Here is a 19,760-nt window from a genome sequence, read left to right on the forward strand (position 1 = left end):
AGCCAAAAAACACATGAAAAAATGCTCATCATCACTGGCCATCAGAGAAATGCAAATCAAAACCACTATGAGATATCATCTCACACCAGTTAGAATGGCAATCATTAAAAAGTCAGGAAACAACAGGTGCTGGAGAGGATGTGGAGAAATAGGAACACTTTTACACTGTTGGTGGGACTGTAAACTAGTTCAACCATTGTGGAAGTCAGTGTGGCGATTCCTCAGGGATCTAGAACTAGAAATACCATTTGACCCAGCCATCCCATTACTGGGTATATACCCAAAGGACTATAAATCATGCTGCTATAAAGACACATGCACACGTATGTTTATTGCGGCATTATTCACAATAGCAAAGACTTGGAACCAACCCAAATGTCCAACAATGATAGACTGGATTAAGAAAATGTGGCACATATACACCATGGAATACTATGCAGCCATAAAAAATGATGAGTTCATGTCCTTTGTAGGGACATGGATGAAATTGGAAACCATCATTCTCAGTAAACTATCGCAAGAACAAAAAACCAAACACCGCATATTCTCACTCATAGGTGGGAATTGAACAATGAGATCACATGGACACAGGAAGGGGAATATCACACTCTGGGGACTGTTGTGGGGTGGGGGGAGGGGGGAGGGATAGCATTGGGAGATATACCTAATGCTAGATGACGAGTTAGTGGGTGCAGCGCACCAGCATGGCACATGTATACATATGTAACTAACCTGCACAATGTGCACATGTACCCTAAAGCTTAAAGTATAATAAAAAAAAAAAGAGCAAAACTCCGCCTCAAAAAAAAAAAAAAAAAAAAAGGAAAGTAGAGGCTAATACCACTCTATCAAAATACTTCCAAGGGAGTTAAATTTCTATCATTCCAAAATGAAGTTACACATTTGTTTTCCCTAGATACTTCCCTATGAAAATGAATTCCTTTATTGGTAATTTATGTGGGAAATTTTCTAATTTGGTAAAAAGGGCACAAAGAGGTAGTATAACTTTGGTCTAGTCATTTAACCTAGGTAAAAAAACAATTTTTCACGTAGACCAAGTGCCCTCCTCTATACCCTTGCTATTCAAAGTGTGGTCCATAAACCAGCAGAATTGGCAATCACTTGGGAGCTTGCTAGAAATGCCAAACATCAGGCGTACTATACTCCCATATAGGATACTACTATACCCCAGACCCAAGGAATCAGAATCTGCATTTTAACAAAATACCACATGATTTATATACACAATAAAGTTTGAGACGCACCCCCTCTATACAATAAGTACACCTCAATACATTTGACTAAATGGTCTTAAGGTCCCTTATAGTTATTTTGCATGAAAAATTATATCCAACAACATTAAAGCCTATATTCTTGTTCTTTTTTTTTTTGAGATGGTCACCCAGGCTGGAGTGCAGTTGGTGTGATCTCAGCTCACTGCAACCTCCGCCTCCCAGGTTCAAGTGATTCTCCTGCTTCAGCCTCCTGAGTAGCTGGGATCACAGGCACGTGCCATCACGCCTGGCTAATTTTTGTATTTTTAGTGGAGACAGAGTTTTACCATGTTGACCAGGCTGGTCTCAAACTCCTGACCTCGAGTTACCCACCCACCTTGGCCTCCCAAAGTGCTGGAATTACAGGCATGAGCCACTGCCTGAAGCCTATATTCTTATGTAACAAGAGTCAGCTGGAGCTGAGTTAGAGCTGCACTCTCTCTAGCTACCCCAGTCCTCACCTGGCCCTCTCCATCTATTTATGTTAACTGCTTGACTCCTAGTCAGCAGAATTGAAGAAGTCTGCTTTTCAGTATTTAAAAACAAACAAACAAAAAAAATGTTGTGACAGGTAAAAACTCATTAGCTGAATGTTTAGGTAAAAGGAAAAAAAAATGTTAATTTACCTTGATGGGAAGTAGTGAGGTCCGGGTAGGAAGTAAGGGTGATGAAAAGAGAATCTTGGTGGTGTCCCGAACAGTGTGGCTGGATGGCCAAGGGGAGGGGGCTGGTAGACATGTGGGTGTGGAATGGGAGAAGCCTGGGGGATTGGAGCACTTCTGGGACAAGGGGAAATGCTGGAATACTCCTTAGGAGGTTGGATGGTCGAAGTTGCAAATCTGGCATGGGCAGTACTTGCACTACTTGAAATCCTGTTGGTGCTCTCTAGAGAGACAGGAGTGGGTTGCTTCACAGTGTGAGTGGCTTCAGAAGGCAGCTGATGAGTGTCTGTTTGGGAAGGCCCAGTAAAGCGTTGGGGTGGGAGTGCTGGATAGACAGGTAGACTTGGATCCTGGACAGCCACCTGAGCAGCACTGGAGACGCTGGGCTGGAAAAGTGTGACAGGGCTTGGGCGCTGGACTGCAGGTGTGGGCAGCTGGATAGCAGGTGTGGGCAGCTGGATAGCAGGTGAGGTTTCACCTTTAGAAATAAAAATAGCATAAATCAAGAATTAACTGAGTCATTCCATGTTTTTCTTCTTTCAGTAAAGTTTAATAAATTGTATAAGCAGAGGCCTTCATCAATCACCTTACCTAACTGCATCATCATATCAAACCACTCTATTTCATTTGCAGCATTTTGAACAAACTGAAGTTATCTTGTTTTCTTGTTCATTTACATTTTTTGTCTCTCTCTCTCAACTAGACTCTAAGCGCCCTGAGAAGAGCAACGTTTTCTGTTTTGTTTGCTGTTGTATCCCCAGGGTGAAACATTCTGTCTGGGGCAGAAGAGGCCCTCAACAAATATTTTTTAGATGAATAAACAAATGAATAAAATTATTGATAGATATATTAAAAGACTGAAAACACATAAATGCTGGTATGCATATATATATTTAAAAATAATAATAATATGAAGCTATTGACACTAGTTACCTTTAAGGAGCCATGATCTAAGAGAGGGGACAGGGCAGTGGGGCAGGAGGAAAAGCTAGACTTTCGTTTTATACCTACTGGTACTATTTGAATGTTCTGTTTACCTAAATATATTAATCTTATTTTTACTATTACTAGGGGTTTCAGAGTAGCAGTATGGGTCACTTTTCTTTTCTTTTATAAACTTCTCTATATTAAACTAAATTATAAATGACATTTAATTTTTTTAGTTGAAAAAAACTTAAACAACAAAATTACTTCACTCTATTGTATTCAATATGAATACGAAAGGAAATTTCCAAGTGAGAACAAGACTTGCCACATGTCAACCATTGGTGACAGATACAAAAGGAATACTATTGCAGCAGAGCATGAAAGATATGGCAAAATTTTTAAAGGTAGGTGAAACAATTAATGTGTTTTAGCTTTCTGTTCCTGAAGAAGACAGGACTACTGATTGAGCTGCTAAGTGCCCAAATGACACACCTGGTCTAAATTTAATTCAACTTTCCTGAAGAAATACAGATGGATGCCACAGCAAGAGAGTCATGATCTAACGTATTGCAATACAGTTTCGAATCCATTAATAAAGAAGATGCAGTCCAAGAAATTCTGCGGTTGGACATGTCTCTGTCATAGACTGAAAGAAATGTGGATCTTTTTCCAGCTTCATTCAGGTGACTTCCCTCTCCTTTCTTTTCTCCAGATAAAGCAGATAATGCCCCTCTTAAAGCAGGAAGTAGGGAATTAAGGGACATAGCCACCTGTCTGAAGATGGGCTCTGACCCAGTGAAGTAGAGAAACAGGATGTAATGATGCTGCCCTGATTTTCACCTGATGAGGTTATAGGGACTAGCCCCCTATCTGTGAGGCACAGCCCCTACTCAGGCCCTTCCTGATTTATCAAGCACAGGTTAATTTCCCTTGTCCACATTCCCTCCAAACCTTGTAAACCTATCACCTATCATGAAATAGTGTAAATCTTTGTGATTATTTGCATGTCTGCCACCCCAACCATGATCACCAAACTGGGAGATTGAGAGCAGGAACTCTCAATTTCTATTCGTATCCCAGTATCTAGCCAGAACCTGGTTAATAAAAAATAGTTAAGAAAAGTATGAATGGATACAGCTTTTATAAAAGTTCCAAAGCCTTTAAATGAATAGGAATACTCATATAAAAGGAGGATGCTGGCATAACTGGCATCAAAGACATGTAATCAAAGATCTGAAGAGAATTCCACACTACCATGCTATAAGCGAGACAGGATAGTGGGGTGGCAGGGATCATCTCACCTTCACTCACATATTTTTCCATACATGCCCACTGACCACCGGACCTTGCAGCACCACCCCCACTGACACCATACCCATTCACCAGACCTTGCAAGCTTTCTGAAAAAACTAAGATAAGCAGCATTCCACCACAAATCTTACTCAAGGGAATCAACTCTATCGCCTGCATGTGCACAAGGGCTGCATGTGAGAATGGCCTCCTGGCAAATTCTAGAATGACGATCTAGAATTAGAATGACGATCCTAACCCCTAGGATTGTAATATTAAAATCTCTAGGATTGAAATACTAAAATCTCCGCCCAGGGAGATTTTCTGATCATGATCAACATATGAGTTAGCATGATTCCTTACTTGTCTGCACACCCTGCACTCCACCTCGCATATGTAATGACACTCAGCTACCTCATGAATTATGCATATCACCCTCCTGAAGACACCATAATGCACTCCCTTGGAGAGCCAGCCAGAGAACCCTTTCTCCTGTGCTGTCTCTCTTAATACCCAATATTTCCAGGCATAAGCCCTAACAACCCCTGTCTAGGAAAAGTTTGCCTGGCCTCTTGTTAATTTCTATTACACTGAGAGCCAAGAACTTTGCGCCAGTAACATAAGCACTTTCAGAAACTAGAAACAGGTTGGGTGCCATGGCTCACATTTGTAATCCCAACACTTTGGAAGGCCAAGATGGGAGAATCACTTGAGTCCAGGAGTTTGAGACTAGACTGGGCAACCTAGCAAGACCTCATCTCTACAGAAAAAAAAAAGAACTAGAAAGAGAAGAGGAGCTTGGGAGATAGTACTAAATGTGAGTGACAGAGTAAATAATGCACCAGACATAAAAATAATACCAGACAAGGGCTGGGCGTGGTGGCTTATGCCTGTAATCCCAGCACTTTGGGAGGCCGAGGCAGGTAGATCAACTGAGGTCAGAGGTTCAAAACCAGCCTGGCCAACATGGTAAAACCCCATCTCTACTAAAAATACAAAAATTAGCCGGGCGTGGTGGCATGCACCTGTAATCCCAGCTACTCCAGAGGCTGAAGCAGGAGAATCGCTTAAACCTGGTAGGTGGAGGTTGCAGTGAGCTGAGATCACGCCACTGCACTCCAACCTGGGTGACAGAGCAAGACTCTATCTCAAAAAATAATAATAATACCAGACAAGAAAGTAGATTCTGTCAAAGAAAAAGTAGTTATATTTATATCTATACTTGCTATGACTACCTAACGAACTCTTTGACAGCAGAGACTATAAAAAAACTTTATATGTTGTTCCTAGCAGAGTTTGCCCCATAATAGGATTTAAGAAACCTTAGTAGTGAAGGCGGCAGGTAAGCAGGCATACAAATGTGCCACTGGAATTTACTCAGAAGATATCTGAGATAAAACTCACTGTTACAGGGGAGAATACCAAATTAAACTGCCAGATTTCGAATATATTTACTGAATATCTTAATGTGATAAAAGTGTACTGGGAAGATCTAGTACAAGACAAGTGATCGATTAGAACAAAAAGGTTTGGTAGAATAGACAGTAAAATGAAATCAGCTTGAGGGCCGGGTGCAGTGGCTCATGCCTGTAATCCCTGCACTTCGGGAGGCTGAGACGGGCGGATTACTAGAGTCCAGGAGTTCAAGACCAGCCTGGCCAATGTTGCGAAACCCCGTCTCTACTAAAAATACAAAAATTAGCCAGGCGTGGTGGCGCTTGCCTGTAGTCCCAGCTGTTCAGGAGGCTGAGGCAGGAGAATCGCTTGAACCTGGGAGGTGGAGGTTGCAGGGAACCAAGATCACGCCACTGCACTCCAGCCTGGGAGACAGAGTAAGATTCCCTCTCAAAAAAAAAAAAAAAAAGAAGAAGCTTGATTGAGAGCCAAATAATGGAGAAATATTACTAGAAAATCCATGAATTCAGTGTGTGAAATATTATGCGGTAATAATCACAACATATTTAAATTTATGATCCTGGCTAAAGAGAAAGTCAAAAAAATCTATGCTGGGGTTATTCAATTTTTGGAATATTGATATTGGTTAGGGAAAAAGGCTGATAGAGATTAAAATAAAAAGTTCATAGAAAAATGGAGATTATTTTACATGACAATGCTAAATACACAGAAGAAAGAAATGTGCCTCAAAGTCACAGTTACTATGGCTTACTGGCAAATAAATAAATAAATAAAAAATAACAAAAATAACAACAACAACAAAAAAACCTTCAAAAGCTTGTCCAAATGTACAAATGAGCCCAACTGCGGTGAGGCAAATGCAAAAAAACTAGGCAGTCCAAAGGAAAATTGAAGGAGCCACATCTGAGAGACCTCAAAGTCAATACTAATTGACTCCAAATATTTTTACAAAAAGGAGAGAATCAGTGGAATTATTTAGTCATTACGGTATAAACAGCAACTGACAGAGAACGGAGAGACTCAATAAATTCCTTTCTACTAAAGAAGACCTTAAGAAGATTTCTGAACCCTAATTTTCAAAGTAAATAGGTTAAAAATATTAGATCAACTACAGTATAATGACAAGTTCAAAGAATGTTCTAATCCAATTGACAAAAGGAATATAAATAGATCTTAGATGGCATTCACCTAAGAATTTTTTTTTTAAAGAAGAAAACGGACAACAACAACAACAACAACAAAAAACCTCTGTCCAGGCATGACGGCTCACACCTGCAATCTCAGCACTTTGGGAGGCAGAGGTGGGCAGATCACCTGAGGTCAGGAGTTTGAAAAACCAGCCTGGCTATCATGGTGAAACCCCACTAAAACTACAAAAATTAGCCAGACATGGTGGTGCATGCCTATAATCCCAGCTACTCAGGAGGCTCAGGCAGGAAAATCACTTGAACCCCGGAGGTGGAGGTTGCAGTGAGCTGAGGTCGCGCCACTGCACTCCAGCGTGGGCGACAGAATGAGACTTTGTCTCAAAAATATATATAAATATAAATATTAAAAAATTTTTTTTAAAAACCGCAAGGGTGGAACTGAGAAAATTTTAGACAAAGTAGGTACAAATGGCTTCTGCCAGAGATTTTTAGAAAATTAACATGACTTCCAGCTATTGAAACTGATGACCTTGACAACTCTAGCTTGGTGAGTCTATTATCTACACCTGAAATGGTGGTGAAATGTATACAGTACGATATTAATGCACAAAGCTTGCTACAGAAAAAGAGCAAATTGTTTCTATATGAGAAAAATCATATACCTCACTATCTTGATATCTTTCTTCCATGGAAATAAAGCAAACATGCTTGAAAAACAAAATTACCATAACTTCATATTTAGAATATGAAATTACTTGAAACAACAAAAAAGTATATACATTAACAACTGTATATGACGATATTAAAATTATGATTCCCCAAGATTATAGCACACAAGAGATGTGTGCTATAATCTGTTCTAACTTAAGCTTCACAAATGATTTAGAATATTAAATATACAGTGAAATTTCCAAATTTGCAAGTGATACTGACTTCTCTAAATAATATAACGCCAAATTGATGAGAACAATCTATAAGAATATATTTCAAAGCTATATGATTGGGGAACAAAATAGCAGATAAATTTCATGATTTACTGTTAAGGTGTATATCTTAATAATTCCCAAATTACGCTTACAAGATAATGTTCTCTGTTTATCTTTTGAGATGCAAGAAACAAATTTGTTTGTTTGTTTTTAGAGACAGCGTCTTGCTATGTTGCCCAGGCTAGTCTCGAACTCCTAGGCTCCCAAAGCACCAGGATTACAGGCATGAGTCACCACAGCTGGCCCAAGAAATAAATCTTTACTGACACTACATGTCACCAGAAATAAGAGATATTGTAAAAAACAAAACAAAAAACTAAGCACAAACAAAAAAATAATTCTTGTCTTAGATTTGATTACTGTTGTGCATAGCTCTGAAGTGCTTCCTATAATTCTGCCTACCATACTTAAATACAACATCATGGACAAAGAACCCTACCAACATTAGAAGAAATCTTCCAGTTTCTACTCAACCCTTATCTTTGCTCAGAATGGCATAAAATTAATGTATCAAATGTCAACTGTTTCAAATAAGAACGTTGTTAATTCTGTTTCTGGGAAGAGAAAATATACAGCATTTAACAGTGGGTAGAAGCAGATGTAAGTGAGGTCTTGGAAAAAGGGATAAAAAGAAGAAACTTATATTATGAAAACAGAAATCATAACATAATACAGGCTGGGCATGGTGGCTCACCCTGTAATCCCAGCACTTTGGGAAGCCAAGATGGGTGGATCACTTGAGGCCAGGAGTTTGAGACAAGCCTGGCTAACATGGTGAAACCCCATCTCTACTAAAAATACAAAAATTAGATGGGCATGGTGGTGTGCACCTGTAGTCTCAGCTACTCGGGAGGCTGAGGTGGGAGAACTGCTTGAACCCAGGTGTCAGAGGCTGCAGTGAGCCGAGATCGCGCCATTACACTCCATCTTGGGTAACGGAGCAAGACTCTTGTCTCAAAAAATAAATAAATAACGTAACAGAAAAACAAGGTAAGTGAACAAAGTCATAATTAAGCCTGGGTTGAAATACAAGATTAAAGAAGTCACTACCAAACAGTGAAGATTGAGAGTGCCTGACTGTGCTAGGACAGAACAGGGCTATAGGATCAGCTTTCTGCATCTCTCTCTTGAGTCTAGACATCTGGAATGTAGCTTGTTGCTATCAATTGCTAAAATGATACATTAAAAAACAACAACAACAACAACACTGAAAATGCCTAAGATTCTAATAAGTCAGTTTCCAAGGTATCTAAAACTCTCAGCTCATATGGGTGGCTTTATTACCAGAAGGATTTAAACAGGTTAAAAAAAAATAGAAAAAGCAGGTTTACGCAGTCTTAGTAGGTTTAAGAAAGTGGACCGGGTATGGTGGTTCACACTTATAATCCTGGCACTTTGAGAGGTCAAGGTGGGTGGATCATTTGAGCCCAGGATTCGACACCAGCCTGGGCAACATGGCAAAACCCCATCTCTAAAACAATACAAAAATTAGCCAGGCATGGTGGTGTGCACCTATAGTCCCAGCTACTAGGGAGCCTGAGGTGGGAGAATCGCTTGAGCCCAGGAGGGCAAGGCTGCAGTGACCTGTGATGCCGCCACTGCACTCCAGCCTGGGCAACAGAGTGAGACCCTGTCTGAAAAAAAAAAAAAAGTGACAGCAAGTAGTGAATGTATAAAGCTCTCCCTTAAAGATGGTTAAAACATGTTCTGGGGGCCAGGCGTGGTGGCTCACAGCTGTAATCCCAGCACTTTGGGAGACCGGGGCGGGCAGATCATCTGAGGTCGGGAGTTCCAGACCAGCCTGACCAACATGGAGAAACCCCATCTCTACTAAAAACACAAAATTAGCTGGGTGTGGTGGTGCATCCCTGTAATCCCAGCTACTCGGGAGGCTGAGGCAGCAGAATTGCTTGAACCCAGGAAGCAGAGGTTGTGGTGAGCTGAGATTGCACCATTGCTCCAGCCTGGTCAACAAGAGCGAAAACTCCATCTCAAAAAAAAACTGTTCTGGAAAAACAAACCAATGATGGATAGCCCTATAACAAGTTATTAAGATATTAGGTTGTCAATTTTTGGTTCTTAAAATCAATAACAGGAATGTAAAGAACACAGAAGAGACATTTAGAGAGATTAATATAATGAACCAAAGAAATATTTGGTAGAAAATAGATTACTTCCACTGCTTTTCTAGAGCAGTGAGAGAATGGTCTCAACAAATCAGTATCATTACTAAGTTCCAGGACAGGATGCCTCATACCCCATTAGCAAGGCATTTTTTTATGCTGTTAGTAAAAAGACTCTCCTTTTTCCTATTGAATTACCTCAGTTATTTCCTGCATTATCTGCCTAATCTATGGGCTCATCCTGATTTGCTTAAAAGGTCTGAGGTTTTACACATGGATTATTTGCTACTCTGGCAAACCAAGTGTTTTGATCTCTACTGAAATTTTTCCTTCTCCTATTTAATGTTCTCACTTTCCCTCTTCTTTTTTTCTTAATATTGTTGTTCCAAATTCTTAAGACTAACAGAAAGAACACTTCAAACTTGAGGTAAAATTTTCTTGCAGCTTTTTAAAAAATAGTAATCTACAATAAAACTAACTCACCAACTGGATGAGTGATGGGATTCTGTAGGCTGGGAATTACCACAGAGTACGTAGGTGAGCGGTAAGGATAAACTGTTGTAGGATTTGTAGAGATGATATTCTGTGTGGTACCAGAAAATACACTGGGAACACTTAGAGGGAATCGTTTTCGCTTCCCTGGACGAGGCTGATAAACCCAACCTATAGAAGACAAAATATGTTTAAATGTGTAGACTCCATTTAGCCTTTAAATAATTTTTTTCATACTAAAATGCAAAGCACTTTAAAGTGTTTTAAAAACAAATTATTGTCTAAAGTATCTTTTCCAGCTCCGGGATATTATTTCAGTGAATGACTTCTCCACTGTGTATTTTAACATGCATATCCAAATAGCTCCTGACTAGCGGCCAATGTTATAACTCATCATTGAAAAGAAGAGGGTCAATTTTTTTTTTTTTTTTTGAGACGGAGTCTTGCACTGTTGCCCGGGCTGGAGTGCAATGGCACAATCTCGGCTCACTGCAACCTCCACCTCCCAGGTTCGTGTGATTCTCCTGCCTCAGCCTCCTGAGCAGCTGGGATTACAGGTGCATGCCACCACACCCGGCTAATTTTTTGTATTTTTAGTAGAGACGGGGTTTCTCCGTGTTGGCCAGACTGGTCTTGAACTCCTGACCTCGTGATCCGCCCGTCTCGGCCTCCCAAAGGCTGGGATTACAGGCGTGAGCCACTGCGCCTGGCCAAGGGTCAAATGTTTTATAACCAATGACACAGAATGAACCTGTAGTAGAGTCAACATCAAAACCGCTGTATTTGAATCCCAAAGCCTTTCCTCCACCTTATCAAATAATGCCTCACTATGACATTATTCATCTCATTTCCTCACTTTCTGTAAGTTACAATCATCTATATCTTACAATGCAATAGTCACTAATGATCAGTCACTATTTTTTTTGAGACAGAGTCTCACTCTGCCACCCAGGCTGGAGTGCAGTGGCACGATCTTGGCTCACTGCAAGCTCCACCTCCTGGGTTCATGCCATTCTCCTGCCTGAGCCTCCCAAGTAGCTGGGACTACAGGTGCCCACCACCACGCCCAGCTAATTTTTTTTTTTTTTTTTTTTTTTTTTAGTAGAGATGGGGTTTCACTGTGTTAGCCAGGATGGTCTTGATCTCCTGACCTCGTGATCCACCCACCTTGGCCTCCCAAAGTGCTGGGATTACAGGTGTGAGCCACCGCACCTGGCTGATCAGTCACTATTTTTATGCCTAGTTCAAGAAGAGTCACTCTCCTAAACTCAGCAATCTCCAAGTCCACAAATAACTTAATTTCTTCCAAAGTCAGAACAGTGGAACTACGGCATTTGCAGCCACTGTGTAATCAGAACAATCACTGGTTCACTGTAGTTGCTGCCTCTAACCTTCATTCCTAGAACCTCTCTGCCAATATTTCAGAAAATAATAAGTTTTGTCCCACCTTGCACAGACATGCTGGCCATACACTGTGCATTTTCCAAGCTTAATCCCAATGTTCCCACTGCTAGGGAGAAATCGGACTCCTTTCACACTATATCATGACAGGGCTAAATTTATCAATCAGAAGGCAGGACTATGTTCTGACAATCATATGTTAAAATGGAATATGGTGACAATCCCTGCATTCTCATTAAGCGTAGACTGCATGTTTTTTCTGTTGCTATCATTTTAACACTTCTATAGTTTACTTGCAAAATTATAGCCTAAAGCTTTCAAGATGTACTTTCATTAAACTTACATCTATCTAAATCAAAACCACAATAAAACTGCGTGTCCTCTGATTTGTATGAGTTGGTGAATATGAAATCAGATATCCCTTTGCTTGGTTCTATTTAAGGAAACTCATGGCCAGTGTCATTTCAATCATTGTTATTAGTCATTATTCTCTTTATTGTACATATCAGAAAAAAATTACATATTTTTGTCTTTCAATCTCAACCTACCCTAATCTTTAACTAAATAAATTCATTTAAAAGAAGTAAGAGGCATTATTTAATTTGATTACCAGGAAATTCCTCTCTGTGCTTTTCCTTAATCTTTTGTGCTTCATCGTAATAGGGTTTCTTTTGTTCTTCACTAAGTTTGTTCCACTCTAACCCAAGCTGGACACTGATTTCTGCATTGTTGGCTGCTGGGTTAGCTTTGGCTAGTGCTGGTCGGTGGATCCTTGCCCAAACCATAAATGCGTTCATGGGTCGCTTCACATGACCATTTCTGTCCTTACTGAAGGGAGTATCTGGTATGCCTACATGACAAAAATTAAGAGGCTAAATTAATGTGCCATACACACACACACACACACACAATTTTAAGGTAAAGTGCACCTCCGTCTATACTTATTTTTGAAATATCTGGAGGAAATATACACTTCAATATAACCAAAAAAACCTGCCAGTATTCCACAATTCCTTACATCCCCTGAACTCGCCATTCTGAACTGTAGTTTAGAATGACTCCTTTTCCTCAAAGAGGATAATATTGTTGAAGATAACTGTGGCAATAATCATGGTGAAGAGAGTAAATTGTTGCCTTATTACTTATTTGATCTGTATTATTAGTACCTCTAGCAATAATTAACATTTATTTATTTACTACTAAAAATATTCTATCATTAAGGAACAGGAACCATGCATGACTTACTCGTGACTATAATCTTAGCTAGGTAGAGGTTCTCTAAACATTCACAGGAACTCATCTACATGCTGCTCTTGTGTCCTTTCAAGCAAAACTATTTATAATATTATAACACTATATTAGTTGTATTTCACTACAAAGGTGAAGCTCTTACCAAGTGGAATCATCAACACTAGTCCTGTGTCCTGGGAGAAAAATGAAAGAAAACAATAAAAATAATTTTTTGGGCCAGGTACGGTGGCTCACGCCTGTAATCCCAGCACTTTGGGAGGCCAAGGCAGGTAGATCACGCGAGGTCAGGAGTTTGAGACCAGCCTGGCCAACATGGTGAAACCCCATCTCTACTGAAAATACAAAAATTAGCCGGGTGTGGTGGGTCATGCCTGTAGTCCCAGCTACCTAGGAGGCTGAGGCAGGAGAATCGCTTGAACCCAGGAGGTGGAGGTTGCAGCGAGCTGAGATCACGCCATGGTACTCCAGACTGGGCAACAGAGTGAGACTCAGTCTCAAAAAAATAATTTTTTGAAAGTCACAGAAGGCAGGTGCAATGGCTCACACTTGCTTCTGACCTTCATTCCTAGAACCTCTCTGCCAATATTTCAGAAAAAAAATGACAGAAAATAATAAAAGTAATTTTTTTGAAAGTCAGAGAAGGCAGCCACAATGGCTCACACCTGTAACCTCAGTACTTTGGGAGGCCGAGGCGGAGGATTGCTTCAGCCCAGGAGTTCGACACCAGCATCTCTCTTTCATAAAATAAAATTTAAAAAAAGAAAGTCACAGAGCCAGTTGAAATTTCAACAAAGGAAGTTATCTAAATTCACATCTCTCATGTATTTTATCAAAAATAACTGTCCATAAATTTATTATATTATTTTAGGATTACTTCATATATTAAAAATTTCTTAAAAACACTAAGGATGAAATAAGTAGTATAAAGAAAGCTTTCCCTTTCTTTCCTTTAGAAAACAAAAATAAAATCTAAAAACTACTAAAGATAAAAGCAACCGGGTGGAGTGGAGAGGAAGAATCAACACAGAAAATTAAAAAAAAAATAAACATAAAGTTAATGAAAATATGAACCAAAGATTAATATGACTTTCCAAGATGTTCATTGGCAAAGTGTTCTGTGTGAACTAAATCTTAAAATAAGAATTTGCTAACTATATATCTGGAAATACTGAACAGAAATAAAAACATTATTTGTACTTGTTAACTGCTGCAACTAGTCATTTCTTTAAAAATAATATTTATGGCTCATTCTACTGTATTCTTTTCAATATTTCTATAAGTCATTACCTTTCAGAGGAATAAACACTAAAATATTACATTGAATCACGTATTGTTTTCTGCTAAAATATTTATTATTCATTTTTAAAGACAGCCTCTATAATCGGTATAAACTTTCCTGTTTAATTATAATCACTTTTTTCATTCAACACCATTATTTCTTCCATTTCTTGATACATATAAAAGTACTGAGCTGTTATACTACAATATTTTTAATCTTGATTATTTGTAGCATATAAACTGAGGGCTCTGCGCTGTCTAGCAAGAATATTTCTATTTGTCTGTACAAAAATTAGTCCTATCTAAATACTGGGCCTTAAAATCGAATTTTTAAAAAATACTTGAGAATCTTGAAGGCATTCGTGTATTTTACTGCTATATGTACAAGTCAATCAGAAGTGATACCTGTGCAGACTCTGCCCTGAAAACAATCAGTTCCATTACTTTACTTTTGTAGTTTAGATTTGGGAACTGCTGACAAAACAGCTATGGGCAACACAGACGCAGTTTTGAAAACCCGACTCCCCTGCTGTCTAATACCTGCATCTGAGGGCAACACGGTGAGCGGGACATCTTTGGTTTCAATTTTTACAGAAGGCTCCAGTAGGGACTGCATTTTAATAGGCACTGGTGTCAGGGGGACCTTGGTCAATCTTATCAGCTCTGAAGGCGGAGCTCCCTGAAACTGGATCCGGGCCCCAGGGGGGACCGTGTGGAGCGTCAAAGGGATCCTAAGGTCTTGCTGGTGCGGCCCAAAGGCACCGGACGTTGGGGCCAAGATGACCTCCGCGCTGCCATGAACCAGGCCATTGGACGCGGGCTCCGCGCCGAGGCTGCAGTCCTCGAGGAGTCTCTCGGGTTCCTCCGTTTTGATCACACCTTCTCGGATGGCTGCCGGGCTTTTGCCTGCCCCGCCTTGCATCGCGTCTCTCATGACCTCCTCCGCCTCCAGCTTGCCCTTCTCGTCCCCTCGGAAGTAGCCGAGGGCCGGCCCGGGGCCTTCCAACTTGACCACCCTGGAGGCTCTAGGACCGGTTTCGACGGCCCCTCGAGGCCCCACTGACTGATCCAGGCTGGGCCCCAGCTTCTGCTTCTTGGCCTTGACATGCAGCGCCAGGGGCTGCACCGGGTGCAACTCGGGCCTGGAGGTGGCGCCGTCTGACGCTGTCGGCGGCTGCAGGAGCCGCAGGTCGGGCCTGAACTGCAACAGCCGCGCCTGCGCGGGCGAGGCAGCGGCTTCCTCGTTCTGGGCCTGAGGCTGTGGTAGCAGCAACACCTGCTCTGGCTTCACCTGCAGCAGCCGCCGCACCGCGGGCTGTAAGCCGGACGCCACTGCCTCCCCGCACGACGAGGCCAAGGTCGCACTGGCGGCCGCGCTCAGTGTAGGAGACAACGGAGGGGGCTCCATGGCTGCTGCCCAAAAGGAGGTGCCCTCGACCGGCAGCGGGGGCGGAGCGGGACGCAACCCGCGCGGCTGAGGCGGCGGCTCGGGTCTGGCTCTCTCCATGGGGGAGGGGGACGCCCCGGCCAGGATTGTGAGCTCAGCCGTTTGTTGGCGACCTTCCCCCTCCCCCTTTCGGTTAAGAGCCTTGCAAGGCCTTTGCTACCCAGAACCCTACGCGGGTCAAAACGCAGCTGTCTGTCTGGGCCTCACCCAATCACAACCGACCGATACCCGTGGACGGCCAATCACAGGCGGGTTTTCCGGCTCTTCCCGGTCCCTACTCTCGCCTCGTGCTGAGTCCTCGAATCACCTGCCATGGCGGGAGCCGCCTCACTTGTTGCACATTTTCGCTCTGACTCTCTTGTGGAGTTCTCTTACAGCCGTTGTCTTTAGTCATCCCTCCCCCACCGGAGCTGCGACAATGGCGTTGCCCAGGAAACGTTGCACTTCCAGGCCGCTGACGTCCAGGGAATGAAGTCTTGCGTCACAAGGCGAGCGACGGCCTTGTGCACGCGCTCTGTGCGGCCTGAGTAATCTGTCGGCCCTGAGTATCACCAGGGCTTTTGAATCTTTGCCAAGGGAGAATGGGGAAGATTTTGCAACTTATCAATAACCTATTAGCTAATCTTGCTGGGGAGGATCTTCGACTTTGTGTGATTATTGTGCTAAAGTTTCAATTAATCACCAGGCCCTGTGGCCCTACTTCCAAAATACTATACATCCCAAATTCATCCACTGTTTTGTGTCTCTACCTGCCATTATCCTGTTCCAGGCTCCCAGTATCTTTCACTGGGATACTGCCGTAACCCTGTAAATAGTCTCCCTGCTTGTCACCCTTGCCCCACTACACTCCAGCTGCCAGTGATCTTTCGAAAACGCAAATCTAAGGTTGTCACACTTTTCCTAAACTTTCCATGGCTCCCCACTGATAATGTAATGAAAGTCTAAAATTCTTAGCAAAGCCTTAAAAATCCCCCAGTGGCTTTGGGATCTAAGCTCCTCCTACTGCTACTATTAGATTGGTGCAAAAGTAATTGTGGTTTTTGCCATTAAATAGTTATTGAGTCGGTTTCAGCCACATTGGCCCCATCATCATTCTGTTTCTACTGCAGGGTGTTTAAACATGCTCAGCATGCTACTTTTTCCTTTGTGTCTCCTTAATTCCTCCTGCACATTTTTCAAATTGCAGCTCAACTGGGACTTCTTCAGAGAAGCTTTTACTGACTCTGAAAATCAGATCAAATCTTGGTCTACTTATACCTCTATCACTTGGTTTGCTTACCACAATTTGTAATTAGAATTTTTATGTGATGATTCCACTGCCTCTCCCACTTGACTATAAAGTCCTTGAAGGCAGAACAGTTTGTGTTTTGCCCATCACTGAATCCACAATGCAGACCATTGAGCCTGGCATATAGTACTCAATAAATACTTGTTGAATAAATAAATGAATAGCGACTGTGATAGGGTAATAATAAAATAGTAATAATCACTACCTGTGTTAAGGGCTTACTTTTATGCTAGACACTCTTCCAAATCCTTTCCATGTTTACGTTTCTCCTTTTACTAGGATTGTGTTTATTTCCATTAAACATCACCAAGAAAAACAAAAAGAAATCCTGTATTAACATTTGCTGCATTTCTAAATGACATTCTGGCCAAAAACTATAGTTTATCTTGACGTAGATGATTTTTGCAATCAAGACAAGTTATCACTCAAAGACCACTCCAATTTATTGTCTAATCCTCTGGTAACAAATGTGGTCAGTAGGAGTTCTTATACCTGGCAGATAGACAAGGGCAATGGTTTTCAAACTTTTATCTCAAGAACTCATTATACCCATAAAAACTATTGAAGATCCTGGGCTGGGTGCGGTGGCTCACTCCTGTAATCCCAGCACTTTGGGAGGCCGAGGCAGGCGGATCACTTGGGGTCAGGAGTTCGAGACCAGCCTGGCCAACATGGTGGAACCTCGTCTCTACTAAAAATACAAAAATTAGTTGGGCATGGTGGCACATGCCTGTAATTCCAGCTACTCGGGAGGCTGAGGCAGGAGAATTGCTTGAACCTGGGAGGCAGAGGTTGCAGTGAGCCGAGATCGTGCCACTGCACTCCAGCCTGGGCAACAGAGCAAGACCCTGTCTCAAAAAAAAAAAAAACTATTGAAGATCCCAAAAAAACTTTCATGTGGATTTTATCTATCAATATTTACCATGTTGTAAATAAAAACAAATTTTAAAGATAGTTAGCAACTCATTTAAAACGTCAACAATAAAACCGTTCTGTGGTAACACATTTTCATAGGAAAAAATTATATTTTCCCCACCTTACGCTCACAAGAGAATGAAGTGAAAAGAGCAAATATTACATAGGATTATTATGAAAATAGTTTTAACCTAGCTGACTCTGTAAGTGTCAGTCCCCATACCACACTTTGAGAACCACTGTACTAGGGTTTAGATGGGAGAGGCAACTGTATGCATGAGCAAAAGCTGATAAAAGAGGCAAATAAGTTGTCAGAGGTGTGTGAACCAGAGCACCTCCATCTTGAGTAGGTGCTGGGTAAAATGAGGCTGAAACATACTGGGTCGCATTCCCAGACAGTTAAGGCATTCTAAGTCACAGGATGAGATAGGAGGCTGGCACAAAGTACGGGTCATAAAAACCTTGCTGATAAAATGGGTTGCAATAAAGAAGCTGGCTAAAACCCACAAAAACCAAGATGGTGATGAGAATGACCTCTTGTCATCCTCACTACTACACGCACACTGGCAGCATGACAGCTTACAGATGCCACTGTAATGTCAGGAAGTTACCCTATATGGTCTAAAAAGGGGAGGCATGAAAAATCCACCCCTTGTTTAGCTTATCATCAAGAAATAATCATAAAAATGGGCAACCAGCAGCCCTTGGGGTTGCTCAGTCTATGGAGTAGCCATTATTTTATTCCTTTACTTTCTTAATAAACTCGCTTTCACTTTACTTTATGGACTCGCTCTGAATTCTTCCTTGTGCGAGATCCAAGAACTCTCTTTTGGGGTCTGGATGTGGACCCCTTTCCTGTAACATCTTTCTGGTGACCCAGGTGGGATTATAGTGCGTAAGCCCCCAGTAAGTGGTGAGGTCCTGTAACATCTTTCTGGCAACTATGGAATGGACTGCAGTATGGAAACCCCGACCCAAAGGCGAACTTTGGGTAAGTGGTGGGGTCCGGTAACATCTTTCTGGTGAACCCTAAGCGGACGATACTTAGGAGACTCCTGACTCAAAGGAAATAGACTATAGCCCTGATTGGACAATTTTGGATAAGTGGTGGGGTACCCAGATAAAGAATGGGATTGGGTTAGAAGCCCAACTTAGGAGGGTTAGAGTCCCTTCTAAGATTTAGGGGGCTAGAAGCCCCTCTCGGTAAAGTCCCTTTTGGCTAAGAACAGGTTTGGCACTACGGTATGTTAACTTCTATTCTCCTTGGAATAATCTGCCTTGTACTCTTTGCTGATGGATGCGGATGACAGGGTTAGGCAGGTACAGAATCATGGGACATGAGGAGCTTTTTCCTCCCGTAAAGGGGAAACTTGAGAGTCGATGGGACTGCTGGAAAACATCCCTTCACTACCGAGAAGTGGCCACCTGAACTCTTCACTGTCGCTGCAGTGGGTGGATCTTTCTGTGGCTTCCCTGAACGCCTGGCCTTCCCCACCTTGCCTCAGGCAATGCTGTCGTCTCTCTCTGTGCAAACTGGTTGTAGGAATGGTAAAAATCACTATTTCTTACAAAGTTTTGATTAATGGAAGAAAGGATTTGTGAGGCTAGTCTTAAGCTGTAGCCAATCTGGTGTGTTTCCTGTGTCATTCTGTATTGTTCTGTCATAAAGAGGGGTACCTTAGGATAGAACATGGGCTTAGGACACCTATAAGCCTGCTGTTCAAGATGGCCCAGCAAACTGGTCAGTTAAAAACTTTGCTGCAGGTCCGTGAAAAAAACTGGATGAGGTTTCCCTCTTGTCTTGTATGTCCTTGGGAGCTTGACCTTGTAACCATGTGGCTGTGCTTTCTCTTTCACAGTGG

At 41.8% G+C, this 19,760-nt stretch overlaps 1 protein-coding gene across 3 annotated transcripts in view; it reads right to left on the bottom strand.

Moving 5' to 3' along the window:
* Nucleotides 1–19,760, bottom strand: part of SOX30 (SRY-box transcription factor 30) — a 48,570-nt gene that overhangs the window by 16,499 nt on the left and 12,311 nt on the right. The window contains exons 1-4 of one of the 3 annotated variants that reach the window (XM_019026124.4): nt 14,789–16,800; nt 12,330–12,569; nt 10,310–10,489; nt 1,901–2,414 (exon numbers count right to left, since the gene is read on the bottom strand). In XM_019026124.4, the coding sequence (XP_018881669.4) occupies nt 1,901–2,414; nt 10,310–10,489; nt 12,330–12,569; nt 14,789–15,755 (1,901 nt within the window). In that variant the 5' untranslated portion in view covers nt 15,756–16,800. Of the gene's footprint in view, nt 1–1,900; nt 2,415–10,309; nt 10,490–12,329; nt 12,570–14,788; nt 16,801–19,760 lie in introns of those variants that run through there. The other 2 variants (XM_019026126.4, XM_019026127.3) reach the window with 2 other exon arrangements.

This window comes from Gorilla gorilla, chromosome 4 (assembly GCF_029281585.2).
Source record: "Gorilla gorilla gorilla isolate KB3781 chromosome 4, NHGRI_mGorGor1-v2.1_pri, whole genome shotgun sequence".
In the NCBI taxonomy this organism is placed as follows: Eukaryota; Metazoa; Chordata; class Mammalia; order Primates; family Hominidae; genus Gorilla; species Gorilla gorilla.